Source organism: Podarcis liolepis (genome assembly GCF_965112155.1).
Source record: "Podarcis liolepis genome assembly, chromosome: 6".
Taxonomy (NCBI): Eukaryota; Metazoa; Chordata; class Lepidosauria; order Squamata; family Lacertidae; genus Podarcis; species Podarcis liolepis.
In genome coordinates, this window is record NC_139559.1 from 16,314,531 (window position 1) to 16,340,243 (window position 25,713).

General features: G+C 43.5%; 1 protein-coding gene across 1 annotated transcript; it reads left to right on the forward strand.

The window, feature by feature from the left end:
- CBLN4 (cerebellin 4 precursor) lies at window positions 1–25,251 on the forward strand. The gene is made up of 3 exons (XM_083508300.1): window positions 1–991; window positions 11,652–11,768; window positions 23,640–25,251. Exons 1-3 carry the CDS (start codon window positions 701–703, stop codon window positions 23,835–23,837), a joined length of 606 nt encoding a protein of 201 aa, XP_083364426.1. The 5' UTR covers window positions 1–700; the 3' UTR covers window positions 23,838–25,251.
- The last annotated feature ends 462 nt before the right edge of the window (window positions 25,252–25,713 follow it).

Below are 25,713 nucleotides of genomic sequence, written 5' to 3' on the forward strand. Positions count from 1 at the left end.
AGAGGGAGAGGGGAAGAGAAAGGGCTGGGCGTGCTTCTGTGTGCCATGACGCTGGGGGGGGGGGAATTGTGGTAAAGAGCGAGGGAACTCCGCTTTTTGCAAAGCATCCTGGCAAATGAGCTCAGCCAGCAGTGCATGAGCTAGCGTAGAGGGCAAGCTCCTGCCGTCAGGAGCTGGGCACGTCTGCTCAGATTCCTGCAGGACAAGAAAAGGAGACAGGCTCGCCATGCAACGAATCATGGCTACGTCAAATGTTTTTATTTCGTCCTGATCTCTCTCTCTCTCTCTTTCTCTTTTCCTCTCTTTCATCAATAATTCACCTTAGGGCTTCCCCCCCTCTCTGCTCCTTGTGGATAGTGGAGGGGGGGTTGGACCGGGAAGAACAGGGTTTTTGGGGAGTGCTGATTTTGTCCGGGAGGTTATTTCCAAGAGCTCTTTAAAGGACCAAAAAAAAAAAAAAAAAAAGGAAGAGGGAAGACTGACTTTTTTTTGCTGGAATTGCTGGAAGAGTGAAAAAGAGGAAGATTTCGCTGCTGGTGCGCCGGGTAGCGGGTGTGCTTTCTTCTCCCCCTTTCCCCCCCAACTGCTGGTAGGGCTGCTACCGCTAGCTTGGTGTGTAAGCGTGGAGAGAGGAGGAACGAGAGGCGTCGCTGGGGCGCTCCGAGCAAGGCTTCGCTGTCCGCCTCTCTTGGTGCTGAACATGGGCGCTTCAAGCAGGGCGCTGTCCGTGGTGCCTACCGTCCTCCTGGCGTTGGCGCTTCCCACTTTCCCCGTCTGGGCGCAAAACGACACGGAGCCCATCGTCCTGGAAGGGAAATGCTTGGTCGTGTGCGATTCCAACCCGGCTACCGATTCTAAAGGATCGTCTTCTTCTCCTCTGGGGATCTCCGTACGGGCTGCTAATTCCAAGGTTGCTTTCTCGGCAGTCAGGAGTACCAACCACGAACCTTCCGAGATGAGCAACAAAACCAGGATAATCTACTTCGATCAGGTAATATAGGAAGTGAATGAATGCAAATTCTTTCTTAAAAGGCAGGACATTCTCATCATTTCCCCCTGCCAGGAGGTTAAGAAAAAGAGCGAGAGAAGAATCGGTCAAAGGATGAGTAGTTTTGATCAAGGGAGGAGCAATTTTTAAAATATATAGAGAGAAGTGTTATCATTTGGAAAAGGGATTCGATTAGAAGTGGAGTGGCGAGGCAACCGGTCATGAAGCTGAGACGAGATCAGTTCAGGGGAGGAGGTGGGGATCAACAGGTGGGAGTCGATCTGTGAACTCTTTAATGCTCCTTTACAAGCAGTGGGCTGAAACTTACCAAGTGGCATTGGAAACTCTCGGTCAATAGGCTCATTTCCTTCCAACCGACACTTCCTTGCCTTTGCAGTGAAGTTTGATGGCCATTCCACTTTACCAAGCAAGAGTGCATTTGCACATTGTAAGTCTTTGGATTGAATTAATCATAAGGCTGTAACCAGGAAGACGCAGACTGCTTTGCTCTGAGAATACAGCAGTTTGTTTTACTACTTATTGATTTAGATTCCTACCATTCCACTCTCTTATAACTCATGCAGGGTTACATAAGTTTCCAGAGTTCAGTATTCAGAAATGACAGTCACCTACTACCTAAAAGTTTGCATCCTTATGAAAAAAAGGTATGTTTAAACAAGGTCTGTGTATCTGAGATTAATGAAGGAAGACCAGACTGCTCAGGAATGCATCCAGTTTTAGATTATTTGCAGTCACTGGTGATGGTAGTCACCAATGCAGAGACCTTATTGTTTCTGCACTCTTGTAGCCCAGTCCTGAGAATATTCACCCAGAAGTAAGCCCCGCTGTGGGCATGTTAAGTGTGCATAGGATTATAGCCTTCCAGCTCAGATGATTTGATACCTGAAGGGAAAGTGTGGGGATTTTTAAGATTCTAAGGAAGGGCATTGTGTGCAGTTGAATATGTCCAAATATCCTATCTAACTCTGTGGGATATTCCTGTTTGCTTTCCAGCCACCTTTTCACAGCAGTCCAAACCTTTTATCACTTTATAAAGTGTCAAAATCCGTAAGTGGAATTTAGGCACCCCTCGTAACCCAAAATCTATTTATTCTGGTGCAATCACATTGGCATGTATATAGCAATCAAACAGAGTCAGGTAACAGGAATATGGAGGCAGTCCTTTGAAAGATCCACTGCACCTTTATTGTATCACTGCAGAATGTTGCAATATTGGAAAGACACCCTGTTTCACTTTCCCCTGACCTACCTCTCAGAGACAAACACCAAACATACCCTCTGTCCAGGCATATGATCAATGGTTAGACAAAACAAAGAGTTCTTCATCCCCACTCCAAAGTAAGGTCTTGCATTGTCAATGTTAAGTCATTTATAAATAAGAATGAATCCTTTAACAAAAAAGATTTTTTAAAACAACAACAACAACACACTTTATATTTTCAGCTATCTATGAGATAATGCTACTACCTTTTTAAAAGTCCATTTGTTTTAATGCAAGAGTTTAACATGTGGGTCAGTTTCTCCCATTAAAATCTATATGATATACAAGAGTGCAGTTTGGGCTGGATCAGACCCATATGTATTTTTAAAAGAAAGAAAGAAATGGTGGTGGAAGGCATTGTAATTATGTTGTGTCAGCTCCAGTTTGAAATGTCTCTGCCTTCTTGGGAATTGTTTAATACTCTACCCTCAGCTATTTCCTCTATCACCCCCTTCTGATTATGTATGATAGCAGGTGGAATAGCCTATCTTTGCAAATATTAGCGCAGTGGGTTAATTAAGCCCCAGGAAGTTACTCTTTAGTCTTTCACAGCATATTCTTCAGAGAGAATGATGGATCTTCACTCTCTCCCAAGACTACAAAGAGTTCTGGGAATATTGTACCTTGCTCAAGTCACACTGCCATTAACCTTTTCAAGATGCCAGGAGACAGGTGGATATGTAAGAGACATGGAAATGGCCAGGGCATCAGACAGCTGCCTGTATCTTTTGAAAGGGAGTGCAAGGCAAGATGCAGGGCTTTTCTCCCCCTTAGGTACAGGTTATGAGCCTTGAATTTTAAAAGCATTCGTGCCCACCCATCACTTGTGCAGAACCTAAAAGTGCCATGCAATTAATTTCTCCTCTTCCTACTATGTTCTTTGCTTCCTGCTTTCTTGTGAGAAACTACCCACTCACCTCTCATGCCTTCACACTCGTTCCAATCAAGACTGAGCAAGGAGCCAACATATGTTGTGTGATATATGTGAAGACATTGTTTTTCCTCAATTGCCACGACAACTGGAATCCATCCCCACACTAACAGATCTGAAAGTGCATTTATGTTTGGAAGAAATTCCAACCGATTTCAGCTAGCAGTGGCAAAGCTAACTAAAACTGACTTTCCATTGAACTCATGCAAATGTACTTAGGACTGAGGTGTATTGGGGTGGTGGGAGGGAATTACAGATCACTTTCACCAGTATAGTGTGTGGCTGACAGCCACGCACGTAAAGGGGTACGTGAGCTGCCTCCTAAGAATGACCAAGGTGCAACTCCCGTAAATATTTCCCCCCTGGACTTCTGCAGAGTCAGAAATGTGATGAAGCTGCCTTTGACTGTTTCACGTCAACAGGCCATCTAGCTCAGTATGGTCTGCCCAGACTGCCAGCAGCTCTCATGGCACAAAGGCCATGACTCAGTGGCAGAGCATCCTCTTTGCATACAGGTCACGGGTTCAATCTCTAGCATCTCCAGGTAGCTCTGGAAGTGTCCCCTATCTGAAGCCCTGGAGAGTCACTGCTAGTCAGAACAATACTTCTAAAAATATAAAATTAATTCTTGCATTTCCCCAAAATATTACAAAAGTACAAGTATATAAAATGTGTAACATGAATTTCCCATCTCCTCCTAAATATGCCATGTAGACAGTTCAGAGTAGACAGTGCTGAGGTGGACCATTGGTCTGACTCTGTATATGTCAGCTTCCTATGTTCCCAAGTCCCTTCCCCAAAAGATGCTGTACATTGGGCCTCAGACCTTAGGTTTAAAACGTATATTGCTACCATTTCCCCCTCCCCCTCCTCTACCTCTTCCTTTTCATCTTCTCAAGAGTATTATCAATATATTATGATGTCATCAGTGTATAACGAGAACTTCACAGGGCAACATACACATATTGGAACTTCTCCAAGGAGCTTACAATATAAGAAGAGGAATAACTGTAATACTTCACATTGGTTGCAGTCTTCAGGGCCAGTCCTACCATTAGGTAAAATGAGGTGGCCACCTCAAGGAGCATGTGCTGGGCATGCAGCAAAAGGGGTGTGATGCAGAAACATACTATACCTCATAGCAAATATTTTATCTCTGGCCCCACCTCAGTTCTTTCAGTTTTGGAATATCTTATCCATAAATTTATGGAAAGAGAAGGCAGGCAGCATAATACAGTGGATTATGTTTACGCCATCTACTGATTTAAATGATCATGTTCTTTTATATCTAATTATATTTGAGTTAGTGGTATTATGCATCTTAACTTGGAGTGGAGGGCACCATTTTCTTCATTGCCTCAGGCTGCAAAATGCCTTGGGTCAGTCCTGATAATCCGTACAACAACCCTGTAGGGTAGGTAGATCAGCACAATCACCCCCATATTGCAGGTGGGAGGCTGAGTAGAAAAGTGTGCCCCTGGCCATTGGATGAGCTTTTGGCAGAGGTGAGATTCAAACCAAGGAATGCATGAATCACTGCTCAGTTTCTTACCTTCTCACTATATTGCTATATTACACTGACAATGTGATCCGATTCATGTGTACTTAGAAGTAGTGCCATTGAGTTCAATGCGGTTTTCTTCCAGACAGGTGGGCATACGATTGCTGCCTCAGTTGGCGAGGGGGAGGGGAAGCAGCAGGGAGGGAAGAGAAGTATGGCTAACAAGTGATGAAAGTGAGCAAATACAACTAGAGAGCCAGTATAGTGTAGTGGTTAGAGAGTCAGACTAGGACCTGTGAGACCAGGGTTCAAGTCTCCACACAGAAGGTAAAAGGAAGGTAAAAGAAAGTACTTCTCTAGCCAGCTCATAGTTTGCTCCCACGAGAAGCAGTGGTGGCCATCCATCAACTTGAGTGGCTTTAAAAGAGAGTTAGACTCTTATAGCCCACCAATGGCTACTGAGCCTAATGCCCATGTTCTGCCTCTACATTTAGAGGCAGCAATGCTCCTGAATACCAGTAGCTAGAAACTGCAGTTGGGCAGAATGTTGTTGTGGCTGTGGTTGGCCACTGTGAGAACAGGATGCTGGACTTGATGAACCCTTGGCCTGATCCAGGAGGCTCTTATTAGGTTCTTATATGTACCTAGCCATCGTTTGAGCAGAGGCTGAGCAGTAAGGAGTTAAGACAGGGCTGAGGGACTGGGGGCTCTCCAGACATGGACTACAGCTCCCATCATCCCCATCCTTTAGCCCTGCTCCCTTGGAATGATGGGATTCAGAGTCTGGAGAACTGGACACATGAGCGCCATCCCTGAGTTAAGCTCTAGTCTTCATGGGAAGGTGGATTTTAAGGAGGGTCTTGAAGAAAAAGGGGGAGGTGACATTACTTTGAAATTCAATGAAATCATTCCAAGCAGTTTTACCACTGAATCATGGTCACTTCCTCTGTGGATAATAAGTAGCCTGCCTCCCAAGTATGTGAGATCTAATTAAAAAACAACAATTGAGTCGATTTTCATCACTTCTTTAATTTTAAATTGAGACCAACATTTCATCAAGAAAGATTCCTAGTAGGTGGTGGGAGATACCCTAGAGCAAAATCCAGGGTTGTTGTTGCTGTTATTGCTATTTTCAGAAAATATGCTTTTATTAGAGATCAGTGAAGGAGGCAGATAGAGATAGGCCTATCCTAAGTTCAGGAATTAAGTACTCAAGGGGTGGGCATGTCAGGTTCCATGTCAGTATAATTTCATTGGAGCGGGGAATGGGGAAACTGTGGCCCTCTAGATATGGTTGGACTGCCTGCTCCTCCTCAGTTCCAGCCAGCATGGCCATTGATGAGAACTGTTTAGCAACATCAGGAGGACCACATGTTCCCCACCCCTGTTACAAGTACAATAATGTACACTATTACTGAAACATTTTGGGATCTGATGCAAACAGGTCTCCTGAGACCACTCAGGTTGATAAGCTTGTGTTGATTTTACAGCACATGTTTATTATAATGCTCCCAGATCCACTTTGAACTCAGTTGTCCTCAACTGCAGATCTGCAGACAGTCTTAACAGATTTTGGATTCACAGCTGTCCATGGAGGCACAGGTTAATTCTGTGTCCAGGGCAGTTGTCTACCAGCTCCATCTGGTATGCAGGCTGAGACCTTATCTGCCCACAGACTGTCTTGCCAGAGTGGTGCATGTGCTAGTTATCTCCCGCTTGGACTACTGCAATGCTCTCTACGTAGGGCTACCTTTGAAAGTGACTCAGAAACTGAAATTAATCCAGAATGAGGCAGACTGGTGACTGGGAGTGGCTGCCGAGACAATATAACACCGGTCCTGAAAGATCTTCATTGGCTCCCAGTACGTTTCTGAGCACAATTCAAAGTGTTGGTGCTGACCTTAAAGCCCTAAACAGCCTCGGTCCTGTATATCTGAAGGAACGTCTCCACCCCCATCATCCAGCCCGGACACTGAGGTCCAGCACCAAGGACCTTCTGGTGGTTCCCTCGCTGCGAGAAGTGAGGTTACAGGGAACCAGGCAGAGGGCCTTCTTGGTAGTGGCGCCTGCCCTGTGGAACGCCATCCCAGCAGATGTCAAGGCAATAAGCAACCATTTTACTTTTAAAAGTCAACTGAAGGCGGCCCTGTTTAGGGAAGTTTTTAATGTTTGATGCTGTATTGTTTTTAATATTTGGTTGGAAGCCGCCCAGAGTGGCTGAGGAAATCTAGCCAGATGGGCGGGGTATAAATAATATATGATGATGATGATGATGATGATGATGACAAAACAGGATGACTTTTCTGCATGGAACAGTTTCTTTTTGAACGGCCACTGTTGTCTGGGGGGAATGTTGTCTTGGGGAAACAACCCCATCATGTGCTGGGTGCCAAATATTAATAGTTTTTATTTTATTTTTAAATCTGAAAGAATATCTGAATGCAGGGATTAGTTTTGGAAGCACCGGAGCATTTCACCCTGTCCAACAGGCTAGGTGTGCTAGAATTATAGGGGGCTAGAGGCGCTTAATGGCCTTATCATCTGAGCTGCCACCCCCAGGGTCTGGGGACCATAATATGGTTAAAACTGAGACAATATAAGAGTGAAGCTTGTGTGTTTCATTAACATGCCCACCTCTTCTCTCGTAATTTGAGCACTAATATTATGAAAGAACCTACCCTCAGATCCTTTTCCTGGAGCCAGACTGAAGACCCTAGGGCTAGTCAGTGAATTCTCCAGTTTAGTTCCACAATCCTGAACACATTGACCCATGATTCAGCAAAGTAACTTTCCTAAGAAGGATGCTTTGATCGATGCCTACAGAAAGGAAAAGGACCCTGAGTGTTTATAGAACTTTGCCTGTCACCTCCATAGTCAGCCGTGGAAGCCATGCATATACACTGGGGAGGTTTTGTACTGCAATTCAGATCAAGATTTCTCCCTCCCTCCCTCCCTTTTCTTAATTGCCAACCAAGAAGCGCTAAAATCAACTATGGTATGTGCATAATAATAAAACACAACAAAATCCACAATAAAAATGAAACAGAATGCTGCAAAGCAACCAACAAAGCACCTCCCACAACCTCTTCCAAGCCCAGCTTATGCCTAAGAAAACAAATAGTTTCCTTTAGTGGTGGTTGAAATGTTTTGAGAGGGATGGGGCATCCTAACCTCCATAGGAAGAACACCTTAAATGGTCCAGTTGTGCTCCTTTGTAGTTTAAAGCTGGGTAAAACAAGGGCTTCATTTGATGATATAAGGACAGGGGGAGATATGTACTAGAGCAAGTGATCTCAAAGTTATGCAAGGATTTAAAAGTTAGAATCTTGAACAATATATTTGTTCACACAAGCCCCATTTTGAACAATATATATACACACATTCCCCATTTTGATCAATAGGTTTGCTTTTCCAGTTATAAACTGCAGCCCAAAGCCACTTATTGGGAAGTACACTTCCTTGAGATCAATGAGGCTAATTTTTAAAGGCTGTGTTTAGGACTGAGAAATAAATTCCATTAAAATCAATAGGGCTCACACATGCCTGACTTTCTGTGGATTGGACCCATTTGTAACACAACCCAGCCATTCCCAAAGCTACCTAAAGAAAGGCCAGGATTTATGTCTGCAAGAGACATAAGGGGATCTTATCTTTCTGTAGTTGACTATACCTGCAGTCTCATTAATGATCATTGTTCCCTATGCTCCAAAACCCGTTGCTTGCTCTGATATACCTGTGAAGTTCCTGCAGAAATGGGCTTTCCCATTCACTTCCATGCAATATTATTATTATTATTATTATTATTATTATTATTATTATTATTATCCCTTTGGAAGCACAACTGCCCTTTCCATTCAAGCTCTTCTAAGTTGAAGCACTTCAAATAAATCCCTAAATCCCTTTGTTTATGGGAAGCCAGCTAATTGGGGCTATTCTATGAAAATAAGTGCTCCCATGGCTCAAGTGTACTATTACACAGAGTGTGGCTTGGACTTATGCATGCAGCTCACACCAGGCATATATATGATGTCACAAGTGCATCATTTGATATATGCGAACACTCTGTGTTGCAATACAGGAAAGGAATGCATGTGCAGATTTCAATAAGGGCATGGAAAGACTGTGTGAAGCAGACAGATGTGTGTAATGCCTGGTAGACATGTGATGGATGGCACATTATGAACATACATAGCAGTGTGTGCGCATGCACACCCATACCCCCTGCACATCTAGTACTTCTACCACACTGGAGATCATCCAAATTGGCTCTGTACTCCACTGGACATCGGAAGGTTTTCCTTCCCAATAATCACACTGCTTTAACAATCTGGAAAGGTGTTGGGGTTGGGGGTGGTATTGTGGTGAGGGGCACGCAAGGGCTATTGTGGGGATGTTCCTGCAAACCAACCAACCAATGTGGGATTGAGATAATAGGGAGGCATAAAAGCCCAGATCCTAACCCTATCCACCTCTTTGGATCCTTATTGGCTCCCACTCATCTCTCCATATATATATAATAATATAATAATAACAACAATTATCTATACCCTGCCCATCTGGCTGGGTTTCCCAGCCACTCTGGGCAGCTCACAACAGAATATTAAAAACACAATAAAACATCAAACATTAAAAACTTCCCTAAACAGGGCTGCCTTCAGATGTTTTCTAAAATCAGGTAGTTGTTTATTTCCTTGACATCTGGTGCGAGGGTGTTCCACAGGGTGGACGCTACTACCGAGAAGGCCTTCTGTCTGGTTCCCTGTAACCTCACTCCTCGCAGGGAGGGAACCACCAGAAGGCCCTTGGAGCTGGACCTCAGTGTCCGGGCTGAACGATTGGGGTGGAGATGCTTCTTCAGGTATACTGGGCCGAGACCGTTTAGGGCTTTAAAGGTCAGCACCATCACTTTGAATTGTGTTCGGAAACGTACTAGGAGCCAATGTAGGTCTTTCAGGACTGGTGGTATGTGGTCTTGGTGGCCACTCCCAGTCACCAGTCTAGCTGCCACATTCTGGATTAGTTGTAATTTCTAGGTCACCTTCAAAGGTAGCTCCAGGGTCCAGCTCCAATGGATCAGATTGCCATAAGGGAAACAGTTTTCCCCACACCAATTCAGCGCTGATTTTTTGGGTGGTGGTGCTACTGGCAACTAGTGTGTGGTGACATATACCAAATAGAACAGGTTGGGCACAACAGCAGAGAACGTGGGCAGCATCTTTTGAGCATAACGTTACGGCTATTAGGTGTGCCTAATTTTTTGTAGCAGCACTGTTACTTACCTGTGAGACTTGTACTCAAAAATATATATCCATAAATAGACATAAAAGAAAGAAAGAAAGAAAAAGCCTGATGGTGAAAGGAAATTCCTTGACGTGCCCCCAGGGCTTTCTGACCTATATACACCCAGAGTTGTGGATATAGCAGTCGCTTTGCTGCTTTGCCATTTTCTGCCATGGCCTCCTAGCTGGGGCTTGGATTGTCTTGTTAGATCATTCTTTTACAAGTTTGCCATAATTTTGAAAATCTCCCATGCTGTATTTAAAGTTATGTCCCTAGTGAACCCGATGTGCAAGGAGCTCACTTCTTTACTCTGGGTATGGACCATCGACATCTAGCATCAGGACATAATTGGTTTGAGGAGTATGCCCTAACTTGTAAATATTTGCATGCGCAGATCATCCTGCAGTGTCAGAAGCATTGTGCTGCATCACTGTAATGCTGGTGTAACATCATGCCTTTGTGCTGCTGATGCAGCTGTCGGCATTCTGTGTGCTCTGCTTGTGCCTACCTGGCTACTGTGGTGGGGCTTACATCACCAGAATTGTGCTGCAAAACAGATTTTATAAATATGAGCCTCTCCCCTCACTATGATGAGGTGGCTTAAAACTCTGCAGTACTTAAAACTCAGCAAGAGCTTTAGTGGAACTAAGGAGCTGTTCAGTTTTCAGGATACAGTCTGTGCATTATGGACCTTATCCTGGCAAACTCAAAAGCAGGCCCATTTGACCTGAACTAACAGGCCTTCCACCACAGAGCCTAGGACTTGCCGATCAGAAGGTCAGCGTTTCGAATCCCCGCGACAGGGTGAGCTCCCGTTGCTCAGTCCCTGCTCCTGCCAACCTAGCAGTTCGAAAGCACATCAAAGTGCAAGTAGATAAATAGGTACCGCTCCGGCGGGAAGGTAAACGCCGTTTCCGTGTGCTGCTCTGGTTCGCCATAAGCAGCTTAGTCATGCTGGCCTTATGACCCAGAAGCTGTACGCCGGCTCCCTTGGCCAATAAAGCGAGATGAGCACCGCAACTCCAGAGTCAGCCACGACTGGACCTAATGGTCAGGGGTCCTTTACCTAACAGGCCTTCTAGGAGTCCCTATTTTCTAGGGATGCCCCTGATTTAGAGATGCCGTCCCGGGTTCAGATTTGATCCCAGAATGTCCCACCTTTCCTTAGGATGTCCCTATTTTCATTGGAGAAGTGCAGGGTATGGAGTTATCTGACCCCCTGAGATGTCTGAAGGCAATCCTGTATAGGGAATTTTAAAAAATGTTTAATATTTTTATATATGTTGGAAGCTGCCCAGAGTGGCTGAGGCAACCCAGTAAGATGTGTGGGGTATCTATAGTAAAATTATCATTATGGAATGGCATGTCCCCATTTTCCTCGGAGAAATGTTGTAGGGTATGAACTAAGCATGCACAGAATTGTAACCTTAAAGAAAGGATGTCTAGGCCAGTTTAATCTTGCTGGGGAAAGTATTTCTTATGTCTGGAAATCTTAATTTTATGTACAATAAATTAGTATAAATAAATATTGGGGTTAAAAATAAACACCTTTGCTTTAGATGTGTAGGCATGGTGAGAAATTTTGTGTCTGTTGCAAATTAATTATATTTCCCCCCAAGAACACAGAATGCTTCCATTAATTCTTATTTCCTCTCTCTTTAATTTGTAGATCCTAGTAAATGTGGGGAATTTCTTTACGCTGGAGTCTGTCTTTGTAGCACCAAGAAAAGGAATTTACAGTTTTAATTTTCATGTAATTAAAGTCTACCAGAGCCAAACAATCCAGGTATGTTGATTCAAAAAATCTGTTGGAACACATTTGTTAGCATTTCATTCCTTCCTTCTCCCCTTCCCCATTTCCCTAAAAAATATATATAGATAAATGGATAATAGCGAAAATCCATTTTCTATTGTAAATAGAAATAGTTTAAATGCACCCATGTTGATGAGTTAGGAAACAGCAAATAGCTCAACTTGGCCATTAACAAATGGATTTCAGTGACATTTTAAGATAACAATGTTGCTCACCAGTTCAAGATATGGCCTTGAGAGTTCAAAATAAAGAGAGTGCTTGCATTCTAATTATGTGCTACAACTTTTCTGTGAATCTCACATTGGGGACTGTTGGAAGTAATTTCATGATAATAAATGCTATGAGCACAATGAAAGGAAGCATGAATTTGATGTAACAGCATAAGAACAGCTTTCTGGATCAGGCCAGACACGTTTAGTCCCTTGTCCAATTCAATGGCCATTCAGATGCATCTGAGAAGCCCATGAACAAGATCTGAGTGCAACAGTGAAATCAGTAGGACTGAAAAATGACTGCGTTTGACCCAGCCCTGCCCCTTTGTGAACAGAAGGGCTCTTTCCATTCACAGAAGGAACTGGAATATGGTTGAGTCTACATAATGGAAGAAGGATGTGGGGAAACAATTCCCCTTTGGCCCTAAAGCTTGGAGTGCTGTTCCAAAGGACCCCTTTCTGAGGAACACACAGTATCACGGGTGGTGCTGTGTCTAAACCACTGAGCCTCTTGGGCTTCTGCCAACCTAGTGGTTCGAAAGCATACCAGTGCAAATAGATAAATAGGTACTGCTGCGGCAGGAAGGTAAACAGCATTTCTGTGCGCTCTGGTTTCTGTCATGGGGTTCTGTTGCGCCAGAAGCAGCTTAGTCATGCTGGCCACATGACCAAGAAAGCTGTCTGTGGACAAACCCTCAGCCTGAAAGCGAGATGTGTGCTGCAACACCATAGTCGTCTTTTCTTAACAGTCCAGGGGGTCATTTACATTTTACCTGCAGAGGGAGAATGGGATTCATGAAAGCCACTTCCCTTTCCCCTCTTACTTGTGTGAGCAGAACTGTGCTGCTCTGCCTATATATGTCTTTGCAGAAGGGCTCGCTAGCAGTAAATCAGGTCAGGCTGGCGATCACACTTTTCCCCTCAGGGTGCAGAGATTATGCAGGAATGTAGAGAGGGATGTATGGACTTGATGAAGAAGAAGAGTTTGGATTTGATATCCCACTTTATCACTACCCTAAGGAGTATCAAAGCAGCTAACAACCTCTTTTCCCTTCCTCCCCCACAACAAACACTCTGTGAGGTGAGTGAGGCTGAGAGACTTCAGAGAAGTATGACTAGCCCAAGGTCACCCAGCAGCTGCATGTGGAGGAGTGGGGAAGCGAACCCGGTTCACCAGATTACGAGTCCACCACTCTTAACCACTACACCACACAGGCTCTGATGAGGCATTAGGAGGAGGAAACCTGGGAGAATGAAGAGAGTGAGAAAGAGATGGATTGTGGAAATGCATTCCACCCCATTTGCAGAGAGAGCAGTTTGGGGGAAGAGAGATATTTTATTATTATTTTGCATTTATAGCACACCTTTTCCTCCAAGGAGCTCAGGGTGCAATCCTCCTCTTTGTTTAATCCTCACAACAACCTGTGTGGTAGGGCTAGGCTAGGAGGCAGTGACTGACCCAGTGTCACCCACTGAGATTTATGTCCAAGTGGGGATTTGAACCCTGGTCCCCTGAGGTCCTACCAGGAGGCAGGTGGCGCTGTGGTCTAAACCACAGAGCCTAGGGTTTGCTGATCGGAAGGTCAGCGGTTTGAATCCCCGCAATGGGGTGAGCTCCTGTTGCTCGGTCCCAGCTCCTGCCAACCTAGCAGTTCAAAAGCATGTCAAAGTGCAAGTAGAGAAATAGATACCACTCCAGCAGGAAGGTAAACGGCGTATCTGTGCGCTGCTCTGGTTTCGTCAGAAGCAGCTTAGTCATGCTGTCCATATGACCCAGAAAAACTCTCTGCAGACAAATGCTGACTTCCTTGGCCAGTAAAGTAAGATGAGTGCCGCAACCCCAGAGTTGTTCGTGACTGGATTTAACTGTCAGGGGTCCTTTACCTTTACCCCCAAGGTCCTAGTCCAACATCCTAACAAGTGCCTTCTAAAGCAGCATCCAAAGAAAGGTGAGAGGAGAAGAGCATTTTGGAATGGGGATCCCTCACATTTTGAGCAAGTGAGAATACAACCAGAAACAGATATTGAAGTCAAGGCCTGAGAGGAAGAATCCTAGTGGCAAGCCTATGGCAGGAGATTGGTGGAACATCAGGAAAGTAGGGGAAGGAAGGTCTCCTCACTTTAGCAGTCTGATGTTGGGGTGATGCTGGCCTCAGTCACATAGCCAGCCTTAGAAACCAGTCCCACCTTCTCTTGGTTTCCTGTGGGAAACCCCTTTCCACTAGGGCCTGGTATCATGTGGGAATAATCAATCATTCCAAGGGACTGCGTAGGGGTTTTTATTTTGGCTACAACCACATTAACTAATTTGTATTTGCTGATTTAGAAAGATGTATAGGCCACCTGATCCCAAACTCTCAAAGCAATGTTCATAATACAATGATGGATTAACCCCCCCCTATCTAAAATCCACAAAGCTGTTTAAAACCCCCCCGCATATGCTAGATAATTTTCAGTAAAACACAGAAAGAATCAGTTAAACCTTTAAAATGTACATGGATTACTTAATGACACGTCTGAATAGGATATAAAATAAAGTTTCCAGCAATGTGCCTCGAATGTACCTTTTTTTTTACCTACTCCAAACTGGCAAATATTAAGAAGCTGGATTATTAGTCTGACTGATCGATGCATGTCCCATGGGTTGCTTGGGCTGTATCCAGTTGGCTTGGGGGCATTTCCACTTTGGCGAGCCAGTTGGGATGGCTTTGTGAATTAAGTATTTGTTGGGTCATGTTGGCATGGGGTGTAGGCACAGATTCAGATATGGTCAGCTGCACCATCAGGACTCACCAGCTCCCTGCTGAGATACTGTCAGTTGTTTTGCACTCTGCACACGCTCAGAAACACTGGGCCCATAACCTGTTTGTGTTTGAAAAAGAAAAGGTTTTGACCTCCTTTTTACTCCTTTGCCTAGTCTTCAGATCTTAGTTGGCACAAAAGAGTCTTTGAGAAGAGTGTTCTTGCAGAGTATTGCTACTTTTATTCTTTAAAAGTCTTCTTCTCCAACCACAACCGACAGCCTTTTTTACACACACCAAACACAACCAGCTTTTTACCATCCAACCAACCCACACCCAACACTAACACCGACCACTCTATATATGCTGGTACAATTTGGTGAAAGATTGCATGAGTCATTATAGGCTGTTGACTCATGCTGACTTAGTTCTTTTAGCATTAAAGAAACAGCAGCCAATTTTTAGCCGTGGCAGCAACACCCTGAGACCCCTGGAGGGTGAGGGGGCTGGTTTATCACTCACTTCATTGTACCCTTGGGTTGTGGAGCATTGTCAGCACCAAAGGTTGACTAGTGCGAGTGGTGGTGAACATGCCCCCCCCCCCCGCTCATGTTCAAGTCTTTAATAATAATAGCCTTAAATGGGGGACCCTTCCAAAGAAAAACAGACCAGCGAGAACTGAGCATGCTCAGTGGCCATGGAATTTTGATTCATGTTTGTTGTTTTTTGTTGTGGAGGGGGACAGAAAATACGTGGAGTGGAATGGAGTGGAGTGGCTGGAATCCTTATCAGCAGCAGTCCATGCTGCAACGTTTTGTTGCCTATGCCACTTGTACTTCTGAATATGAGACACTGAGAACAGGCACTGCTTGCACAGAATGTCTGCGTGCATCTGGCAGACCACACAGATGAAAAGAGGATATTAGGCTAGATGAGCCTTTGGACTCACCCAGCAGTTTATCTTATTGTCTTCCCATGCCTACCATTTATAGTAGTATAGCTGCTGGGTCTCTCTCTCTCTCTCTCTCTCTCTCTCTCTCTCTCTCCCCCCACTATCCTCCTCCCATGTAGAACCTCCAGAACAGCATGTAGGGGGAGGAGAGTGGTCCTACTCTCAAGTAAGCTGAAATGCTTCCCCTGATGGAACGATTGCCTTAGTGTGACATTGAATTCCTCACATTTTACTTTTTAAAAAGCAGATTTTTCCTCTCTGCAAAAAAATCAAAAAATCCAGAATGGATCCTGCTTTCTGAGTGGAGGGGGTTGGGGCTGATGGGCATGGCTTGTCAGACATCTGCTTTGTGCCACTACCCTCTGGCCTTCCCATTTGCAAGCTCAGTTCAGAGGAGACTGCAGATTGAGCTGATGGTCCTGAAACATCTCAGCAGATTGAGATGCTGCTGCTGCTGAGTCAAGGCACTGCCCATGAACAGCCATCATTGGCTGCAGACAAAATGTCATCATGGCAACCAGGTTTGGTGTAGCACAAACCTGAGCATATATGACTCAGCTAGACTGGTAAATAAAAAAGCGATTTATATGCGTTGTATGTGCGATATAATATTGCGCCACCAGATGGCGACATGGAGTCCCATTTTTGGCTACCTGTTTTCCCTGTTTAAATTTGCAACAATTTAAACTGAAATGCTTCTTCTATGTGTCTAGATCCAGCCTATATAGTTTCCATTTGAATCTCCTATACTCCCTCAAGATTGGAATTCCAGAATTCTGGGCATTAAAGGGGTGTGTGTGTGTGTGTGTGTGTGTGTGTGTGTGCTGCAAAAAGGCACATGCTCATAATGCCAACATTGACTGGTTGGAGGAATGCAAGGGGCATGGCTACAGCCATGGAGCTTTTCTCAGTTTGGATACAACCTGCTTGCAGAATAGAAAGGGAGACCTCACACCCACTCACTGCCAACAGCAACATGTGACCAAAGGTGCTACGAATCAGCTGCAAAATTTAAAAAGATCAGATCAGACAGCAACTACACCACTGTAAATTGTAAGCGGAGAAAGCCCCATCCCCATGTTCTTAAAATGTCCTTTTATTTTAATAGGATTTTAAGCTCCATTTCAGGCAAACCTCTCAAAACATGGGTGGTGTCATATACCTTTGAGTATATGACTACAGAGAGCACAGGATGAGACCAGGCACCTGCTTGTGCATTTGCTTTATTTTGACCCATGGCTATCAAGGATGATTATGAAGCTTTGCTGGTATTCCAAGTGATGGGTGATATGCTAAAAGAAAATCCCAGCTGCCCGGGTTGCTGAAATGTCATTGTGTTCTTTGGCGCAAGATTAAAAGCCCCTTTGCACTTCTCCTTTGGTGCCTTTCCAGACTATGTAATGTGCACACTGAAATCATGCTCAAAAGCATCATAAATACCAGCTATGGGAAGACCTCATGCCCTTGCTATATTCAGGCAATTGCCTCATTTGGAGAAAAGAGCAAGATTGCTTAAGATAAGAATGTGGAGATGTCTCTGCGAAAATGAATGGTCACGTGCAGTGTATTTTCTTCTGCTCTTGCCAAGCCTATCTCTGGCTCACTGAATATATTGCCACTGCAGTGTGTGATCTATTTCCACGTCATCTAGTCTCCTGCTGCTCCAGTAATGTTTAAATATGGAGGGAACACGTCAGTTGCTAGAATGGTTATGGCAGTGACTCATGAAATCATAGAATTGTATAGTTAGAAGGGAACCTGGGGTCATCTAGTCCAACCCCCTGCAATGCAGGAATCTCAGCTAAAGCATCCGTGACAGATGGCCCTCCAACCACTGCTTTAAAACCCCCAAGAGAGCCAGTGTGGTGTAGTGGTTAAGAGCGGTAGTCTCGTAATCTGGGGAACCGGGTTCGCGTCTCCGCTCCTCCTCCGCTCCATGCAGCTGCTGGATGACCTTGGGCCAGTCACAATTCTTTGAAGTCTCTCAGCCCCACAGAGTGTTTGTTGTGGGGGAGGAAGGGAAAGGAGAATGTTAGCCGCTTTGAGACTCCTTAAAGGGAGTGAAAGGTGGGGTATCAAATCCAAACTACTACTACTACTACCCTTCTTCTTCTTCTTCTTCTTCTTCTTCTTCTTCTTCTTCTTCTTCTTCTTCTTCTTCTTCTTGGAAGGAGAGCCCACCACCTTCTGATGGAGTCCATTTCACTGTTGAACAGCTCTCACCATCAGAAAGTTCTTCCTGGTGTTTAGTGGGAATCTCTTGTTCTCGCCTGCAATCTCCTGCTATTGCTTTAGGTCCTACCCTCTGGAGCAGGAGTAAAATGCCTCCTTGCTGCTGTTTACAGCCCTGATTGGCTAGGGCGTTGTCCTATTTTATTTGATTGTTATTCCTTGTCTTTCCTACACATCACATAGGCCAGGGTGAGCTCCCGAAGTCGCTGAACTACAACTCCCATCAGCCCCAGGAAAGAAGGCTGATGGTTTACAATGATGGGAGCCCACAACCTTCTGGAGGGCACAACATCGGTTTATCGCCAGGTTCTGTGATCACAAGACTTTAGCAAAGACCTTCCTGCCACACCTTCAGTCATTTAACACATATGAAGCACATTGTGCCATTAAGCAATGGTTTCCACTCAAGCCTGCAGTTCTCACATGCACCCTGGACTACTGAAATGCACTCTACGTGGGGCTACCTTTGAAGGTGACCCGGAAACTGCAATTAACCCAGAATGCGGCAGCTAGACTGGTAGTGGCCGCCGGGACCACATAACACCAGTACTGAGAGATCTGCATTGGCTCCCAGTACGTTTCCGAACACAATTCAAAGTGTTGGTGCTGACCTTTAAAGCCCTAAACAGCCTCAGTCCTGTATACCTGAAGGAGCGTCTCCACCCCCATCATTCAGCCCGGACACTGAGATCCAGGGCCGAGGGCCTTCTGGCAGTTCCCTCATTGCTAGAAGTGAGGTTACAGGGAACCAGACAGAGGGCCTTCTCGGTAGTGGCGCCCGCCCTGTGGAGCGCCCTCCCTTCAGATGTGAAGGAAATAAGCAGCTATCTTATCTTTAAGAGACATCTGAAGGCAGCCCTGTTTAGGGAAGTTTTTAATATTTAATTATATTTAACATTGTTTTTAAGACTTGATTGAAAGCCACCCAGAGTGGCTGGGGAAACTCAGCCAGATGGGCAGGGTATAAACAATAAATTATTATTATTATTTTAGGAACATACACAGAGCACTGCTTGTCGCTGTCCTCTCAGTCACACCTTTTCGGTGCTGAGGGCTTGAGTCATAACCTCCCAGGTCTGAAGGCCTGAGTAAATGATGCAGGTGTGCCCCAGAGAAGTCATGCTCTCTGCCCTCAAAGAACTACAGTCCTGGGTAGCAAACTTCAAGGATCCTCACACCCTTCTTAGTGCATCTCAGTGCTCACTGACAACGATGCTTTGCGTACTCTTCCTTCACTGTCCCAATGTTGTGACCCTAGGTTACTTAGAGGTCAACACAGTCTATACTAGTTGCCAATTGCTTCCAGATGCCACCTCTGCCAACTTTTAGATACCCAGCTAAGACTTTTCTGTCTACCCAGGTGGTCAGTTAATCAATATTGTCTCCTACACTGTGCTTATTTTTTGGTGTGGTGGGTAGGATTTGGTCTGTACTAATTTGGGCTTTTTATGTATTTTGAATGGTTAGCGTTTAAATTTGCTCCTGTTTTAATTTATTTTTATATGCTGCATTTATTTTCAACCACTTTGACTCTTTTCCAGCTGGAAAAAGTTTCAAAAAGTGGCAACCAAAATGATCAATGGGTTGTAGCAACTGCCTTATGAGAAAATGTTGTTACATCTGAGTTCTTTAAGAAATCTTGGCTGAGTGCCACCCAGCCCTATGGCTGGGTTTGTGTGTGTGTGTTTTTTAATTCAATTAATTGTAAACCTTCTTTTGACACCTTGTATTATCAGCTCCTGTCAGTTCAGGTTAGTGCTGAGCTAAAAGCTTTCACATTTTCACCTGTACAGGTGATTTCATCTGGCCAACATCTGCAGTGAAGGTTGATGCAAAGAATTTGTGCATCTTCACTGAAATTGAATGCTTCTTTTAACTATTGCTAATTTTACCCTGCTAACAAGTTATGCTAACTTTATCTTGCAGGAAATCTTGCTGGTTTCCTGCTTCTGTTATATTTAAATTCTTTTAATCTTCTTCTTCTTATTATTTCTATATATTTTTGGCATTTGCCCCCCAATTTTCTTCTGGCTTTGTCTTACTGTAGGTTTACATTCAATTTGCCTGAATTTTCTCATTTTCATCAGCCTTCCATTTTGTAATGTGAGCTTTCTCACCTTTTAAAACTTACAGCTAATTTTTGTGCCTTTTCAATGTAATTCACAAAAGTATCCTTTTTAGGATTGTTTTCAAAGCCGTGCTATACATTTTATTTGAACTTCTGTTATACTGCATTAAAATAGTACCCATGCTCCCTTGAGAGATTTTACCCTTCTGACATTACCTTTCAGTTTCCTCCTAGCTAACCTTCTCACTTTTGACAATAAAAGCCCCCTTTTGGAATGAAATATGACTCTGTTGGATTTTCTGGGCAATTTTCCAGTCATATAATATGGTGAACTTGGTAGTGCTGTATTCACTGTTTCCAGGAAGTTCAACAGTGTTTATAGCTTCTTGTACTGCTCTGGGAATAATTTAGGATTAAATCAAGTGTCATTTCCTTTGTCGCTGGCTCCATGACTCAGTGTTGGTAAAGGCACACTCATTCATTATAGCTAAAACTCTTGGGCACTGTCCAATTTAGAGCTAAGAATGTTTAAGCCTATTTATTTGCCAGCTTGCTGTGACACAAATTTACAATTAGCCAGTCAATCTGAGAGTAATTGAAATAATCACTTGTTAGCACATTTTCTACTTTGCCCCTCCCCACAGTTGAAGAACAGAGGAAGCATCCTTATATCAGGCCAAGCCATTGGTCCACTCATATAAGGGATAGCCAATAAATTTGTATGTTATTGGACTCAAGCTCCCATAAGTCCCAACCAGCAAAGCCAATGATCAAGGATGATGGGAGTTGTAGTCCAGCAATATCTGGAGGACACTATATTAGCTACCCTGATCTAAATCACTATTATTGACTAGGGATAGCTTTCTAAGGCAGAGTTAAGCAATACTGTGTGCTCCAGATGTCAATGGACTGTGACTCCTAACACATTGGCTGGGTCTGATGAGAGTTGTAGTCTAATTATATCTAAATGGCACCACATTAGCCATCCCTGCCCAAAAATCTCAATCAGAGGTCTTTCCCACTGCCTGATCCTGCTAAGAAGATATGCCTACTTACTTACTTTGCCAAACCTTTATTAGGCATTACAAGAATAGGCCATCATAAAACATCCATATATGAAATTGTAAAATATATACAAATAAACAGCCATGTAAAATATGCACTAATGAGGATTTTCATTGGAATTTCTTCCTGCTAAATAGTGCCATTCACCACTCTAAGAAGATACCATTGACAAAAACTCACCCACCCTGGTAGTTACTTCCAGGTTACTGTCAGACAGATAGAATCTTATATTTTCATTGTGCCGTGATGTTAGACTACCCCAAAAAGGGATAGCATGTGTTTGCATAGCTGGTTGTACAATGGACAGTAGAAAAGAATATGTTCTACAATGTCCGGCATGTTCAAAGAACACCCACAACGTCTATCTTTTCTGGGGATGTTTGAATATCTGTCCTTGACAAAAGCTGAGGGGGAAACGTTCAGTCGCTGGACTGGAATTATTAATTTCGAGATATAAGTGACCCTGTTATCTGTCATATTTAAACCATAGAACCTGGGGGAGCACATTTTATTTACAGCTGACTCCGTGTTTTGTTTTTCAATGTCCTTTAATCTGGTTTGAATATTGCGATAAATATATGGCTCACTTGAATTATACAAGAGTTCCAAGTCAATGCCAATAGATCTGATTTTGCTATGTAAGAGTTAGAACCATCTGGAATTATAAGAGTCCTTAAGTAAGAACAAGATATGCTAGGAGCTGAACTTGAGATCTTCTTCATGTAAATCAGGTGATGCACTGCTGAGCTATTGTGCCAACCTTCTGCTTTTGATTTCATTCTATATCCCAAGATCCTTATTAGAGTTTTGGTTAGAGTAACCTGATTGTATGCTCCAGCACTAACTTACCTTGGCACCTGGGATCATTCCTACCCTCATGATTCTGTAGATATGCTTGTTTCACTGAAGATTTCTAATCGGGAAGTTTTTAATTTTTGACATTTTTGCTGTGCTTTTATTATGCTGCAAGCTGCCCAGACTGGCTGGGGCAACCCAGTCAGATGGGTGGGGGTGTAAATTAATAATCATAATTATAATCATAATCATAATTATAAATGCTTTGAACACTTTGCTCCCACCTCCAGAATAACATAGTGTGTACATGTACCTTACTTTATTTCAATGACCCACCAGGTTTCTCATTTACTATATTCTCTTTTAGGGCCCATTCACACAATGCATTTAAAGCGTTTTCATATCACTTTTGGCTTCCCTTCTAAAATAAAAAGAACTGTAGTTTGTTAAGGGTGCTGAGAATTGTTAGGAGACCCCAATTCCCTTCTCAGAGCTAGAATCAGCACAGCGGTTTAATAATCAACCCCTCTTCCTTGGGAGTTCTGAGAATGGCAATTCTGTGAGAGCAACAGGTGTCTCCAAACAGCTACAGTTTTTTTGGAAAAGCTATGAATGTTTATGGGGACGCGGGTGGCACTGTGGGCTAAACCACAGAGCCTAAGACTTGCCTATCAGAAGGTTGGTGGTTCGAATCCCTGCGATGTGGTAAGCTCCCGTTGCTTGGTCCCTGCTCCTGCCAACCTAGCAGTTTGAAAGCACGTCAAAGTGCAAGTAGACAAATAGGTACCGCTCCATCGGGAAGGTAAACGGTGTTTCCGTGCGCTGCTCTGGTTCGCCAGAAGCAGCTTAGTCATGCTGGCCACATGACCCGGAAGCTGTCTGCCAGCTCCCTCTGCCAATAAAGCGAGATGAGCGCTGCAACCCCAGAGTCGGCCACGACTGGACCTAATAGCCAGGGGTCCCTTTACCTTTACCTTTACCTTTATGAATGTTTATAATGGTACAATATACTTTAAATTTATAGTGCAGATGACGCCCTAGTATCAGAGACTCTACTTTTGCCATTTGGGTTTTTAGGATTCTAGCACTAGCTTATAAACACCTATATCTTTTAACATATTTTGGGTGTTTGGGGGTATGTGTGCATTTTTTTCCTTTTTCATTGGCACCCAGTCATTTTGATGTGCTTAGATATCTCTACACAATTGCCTGCTTATAACAGTGAGCCATCACTGGGGTGACATTGTTCTCTCTTTGGTTAATCCACAAAGGTGGGTGACTTTGGTGAACATTTTGGCCTCCACAATACGAGGTCTACCTGGTCAGCAGCTTTTGCACACCATTTTGAAAAGATGCAAAACCGTTTACAAAGGGATTGGTGTCAGGAGGGAAATCAAAGGTGGGGAAAGTGCTATACTGTGGTCTGATTTGCAGGCTTCTGATGGGCATCTGGTAGACCAGTGTGAGAAAAGGATGCTAGACTAGATGAGCCTTTGACCTAATTCAGCAGGACTCTTCTTGCATTTTTATTCCTACAGTGAGCCTGCTATAGACCCATACTCACCAACACATTTTGCCCTGTCCCTCCCTTTCCACATATGGAATACCTTAAGTATTTGTAACTGCTGTTTCCCGAAAGGATGTTTCAAGAACAGCAAACAGTCTGTGGACTCCAGGTATTTGTGGCTTCTAACGATCCTTTGCATAGAATTTGCTAATGATAGATGGGTTTCCCTGTTACCTTGAACTTTTTTTCAGCGATTTTTCTCTCTCTTGTAGGTTAACTTGATGCTCAATGGAAAACCGGTCATTTCTGCTTTTGCTGGGGACAAGGATGTCACCCGTGAAGCTGCTACAAATGGAGTCCTACTTTATCTAGACAAGGAAGACAAGGTTTACCTGAAACTGGAGAAAGGTAATCTGGTTGGTGGATGGCAGTATTCTACATTTTCTGGCTTCCTGGTCTTTCCCCTGTAAGGTCGATTTCTCCATGACATTCACCCAGGTGTGGACCAGTCATTGCTTCTGTTCTCCGAAGATCATCTTCTCATCCTTTGGATTGATGTTTTCTTTCTTGGTTTCTCATGGGTGAATATGGATTCTATTTATGGCATTTGACCCTTTCTGAACTCCTTTGAGATTTCACCGAATTTTGTGTGTTTAAAATACGGTGCATTTGGATTACGACCTAAAGCAGACAGTAAATATCTATGCTTGATGTTGCCGAAAAAAGCTGCCTGCAAGATTTATTCAGAGTTCCTTTACTGGACATATGGGATTTGTGGGAGAAGTGGATCATTATTGTTGTCGCTCCCCCTTCCCCCAATTATATTTTTAAAAGACTGGCAACCAGGTCTATAATTTAAGAATCTTTGAGTTCAGTCTTCAATCAAGATTAATACATAGCTGCCAAAGAACCGTTCATTGATATATTAGTTATATCATGTCTTTGTTCCCCTCGCTCTAAAAATTAACATAAATCCATCCTGTTCAGTTGGGAAGGAATAGATAATGGTTATTGATAAGTGATTGACTTCATTACTCCTCTTTGTACAGTGTGTTGGATGATTCACTTAGATGTTTTCCTTCAGATAATGTATCTCAAAGAGGACCACCCGACTGAAAGTCTGTAGGTCACAGTTGGATGTTATTTGCACATGGATGGAGTTTATATTCTGCAGAAAGTATTTTCTAGTAACGGGAAGAGATTATCAGGCTAACAAAAAAAATGCTTACCAGGGTTAAATGGGATCATTTTGGCAAAGCTCTGCAAAACAGCCTTGCTCTATAGGAAAATTACACTTGTTCTTCACCTTTAATTAACATGATTGATAATAACCACTTTATTAAAAAACCGAAGGGATTTGTTCCTTAGACACAGCTAATTCATTAGTCGGAGATGGAAATGCTCCCCTCTTGTTTTTAATTATGTCTGTTTCTCAAGCCTTCTGTTGTATTTTGAGGTATCATCTGGTTTTGCCTTAACTCCGCAAATGTATATATGATGATAGATATTGTGGGCATTTGTCCAGGCAAAGTTAAGCATTTTTACAGCTCAGTCCCAGGCACATGTACCTGGAAGTTAGTCCCACTGAGTACAATGGGACTTACTCCCAGGTTAGTGTATATAGAATTGCAGTCCTATTGATCTCAATGGGGGAGGTTAAAGTGTGCAGTTAATTCTTCCACTAACATCAATAGGTCTTAACTGTGCTTAGCTTTGACTGCACTGAGCCTCATTTGTTTAGCAAATATTCAATCCAAATAGCCGGTACCTGAACTTGGTGCAATATCTTTTCTGTCTTTTTGTAAAGGCCATATGAATTCATAAATTTATTTATTATGTTGCTGTTACATAATAAAAGTTAATATATGTTAGTGTATTATTATTTTTTAATCCTTGGGCTTCTTGAAAAATATTGTTTTAAAACGGTGTCAATTAGCATTATTTTGTGCAAGATAAAAGAACAACTCTAGGAAACAGCTGAGATTTTCCACTCCACTCTGTCAAATTCCAGAAAACAAATCAGCATGCAATCAAAGCAACTAAAATTTTGTAGCTCACAAAGACCCAATGGCTGGTGAACTGTTTGACAGTCTTCTAATTGTACTTGCCTGTGCGGCAGTTCTGTTCATTAAAGCACCATGAATCCACCAGGGGTAGGGAAATGAGGCAGAAGGATAATAACTTAAAAAACTTGGACCACCTCCTTGGCAACAAATGACACAACAAGGGTGAGTTCCAAGTAGAGATCCTGGAGAGAAGAGCCAGAACTTCATATGTGTATGGGATGACCCACCACTTCTCATTCCCCAAGGTAAGTGTGGTTTTTTTGCTTTGGGGTAGAGGAAG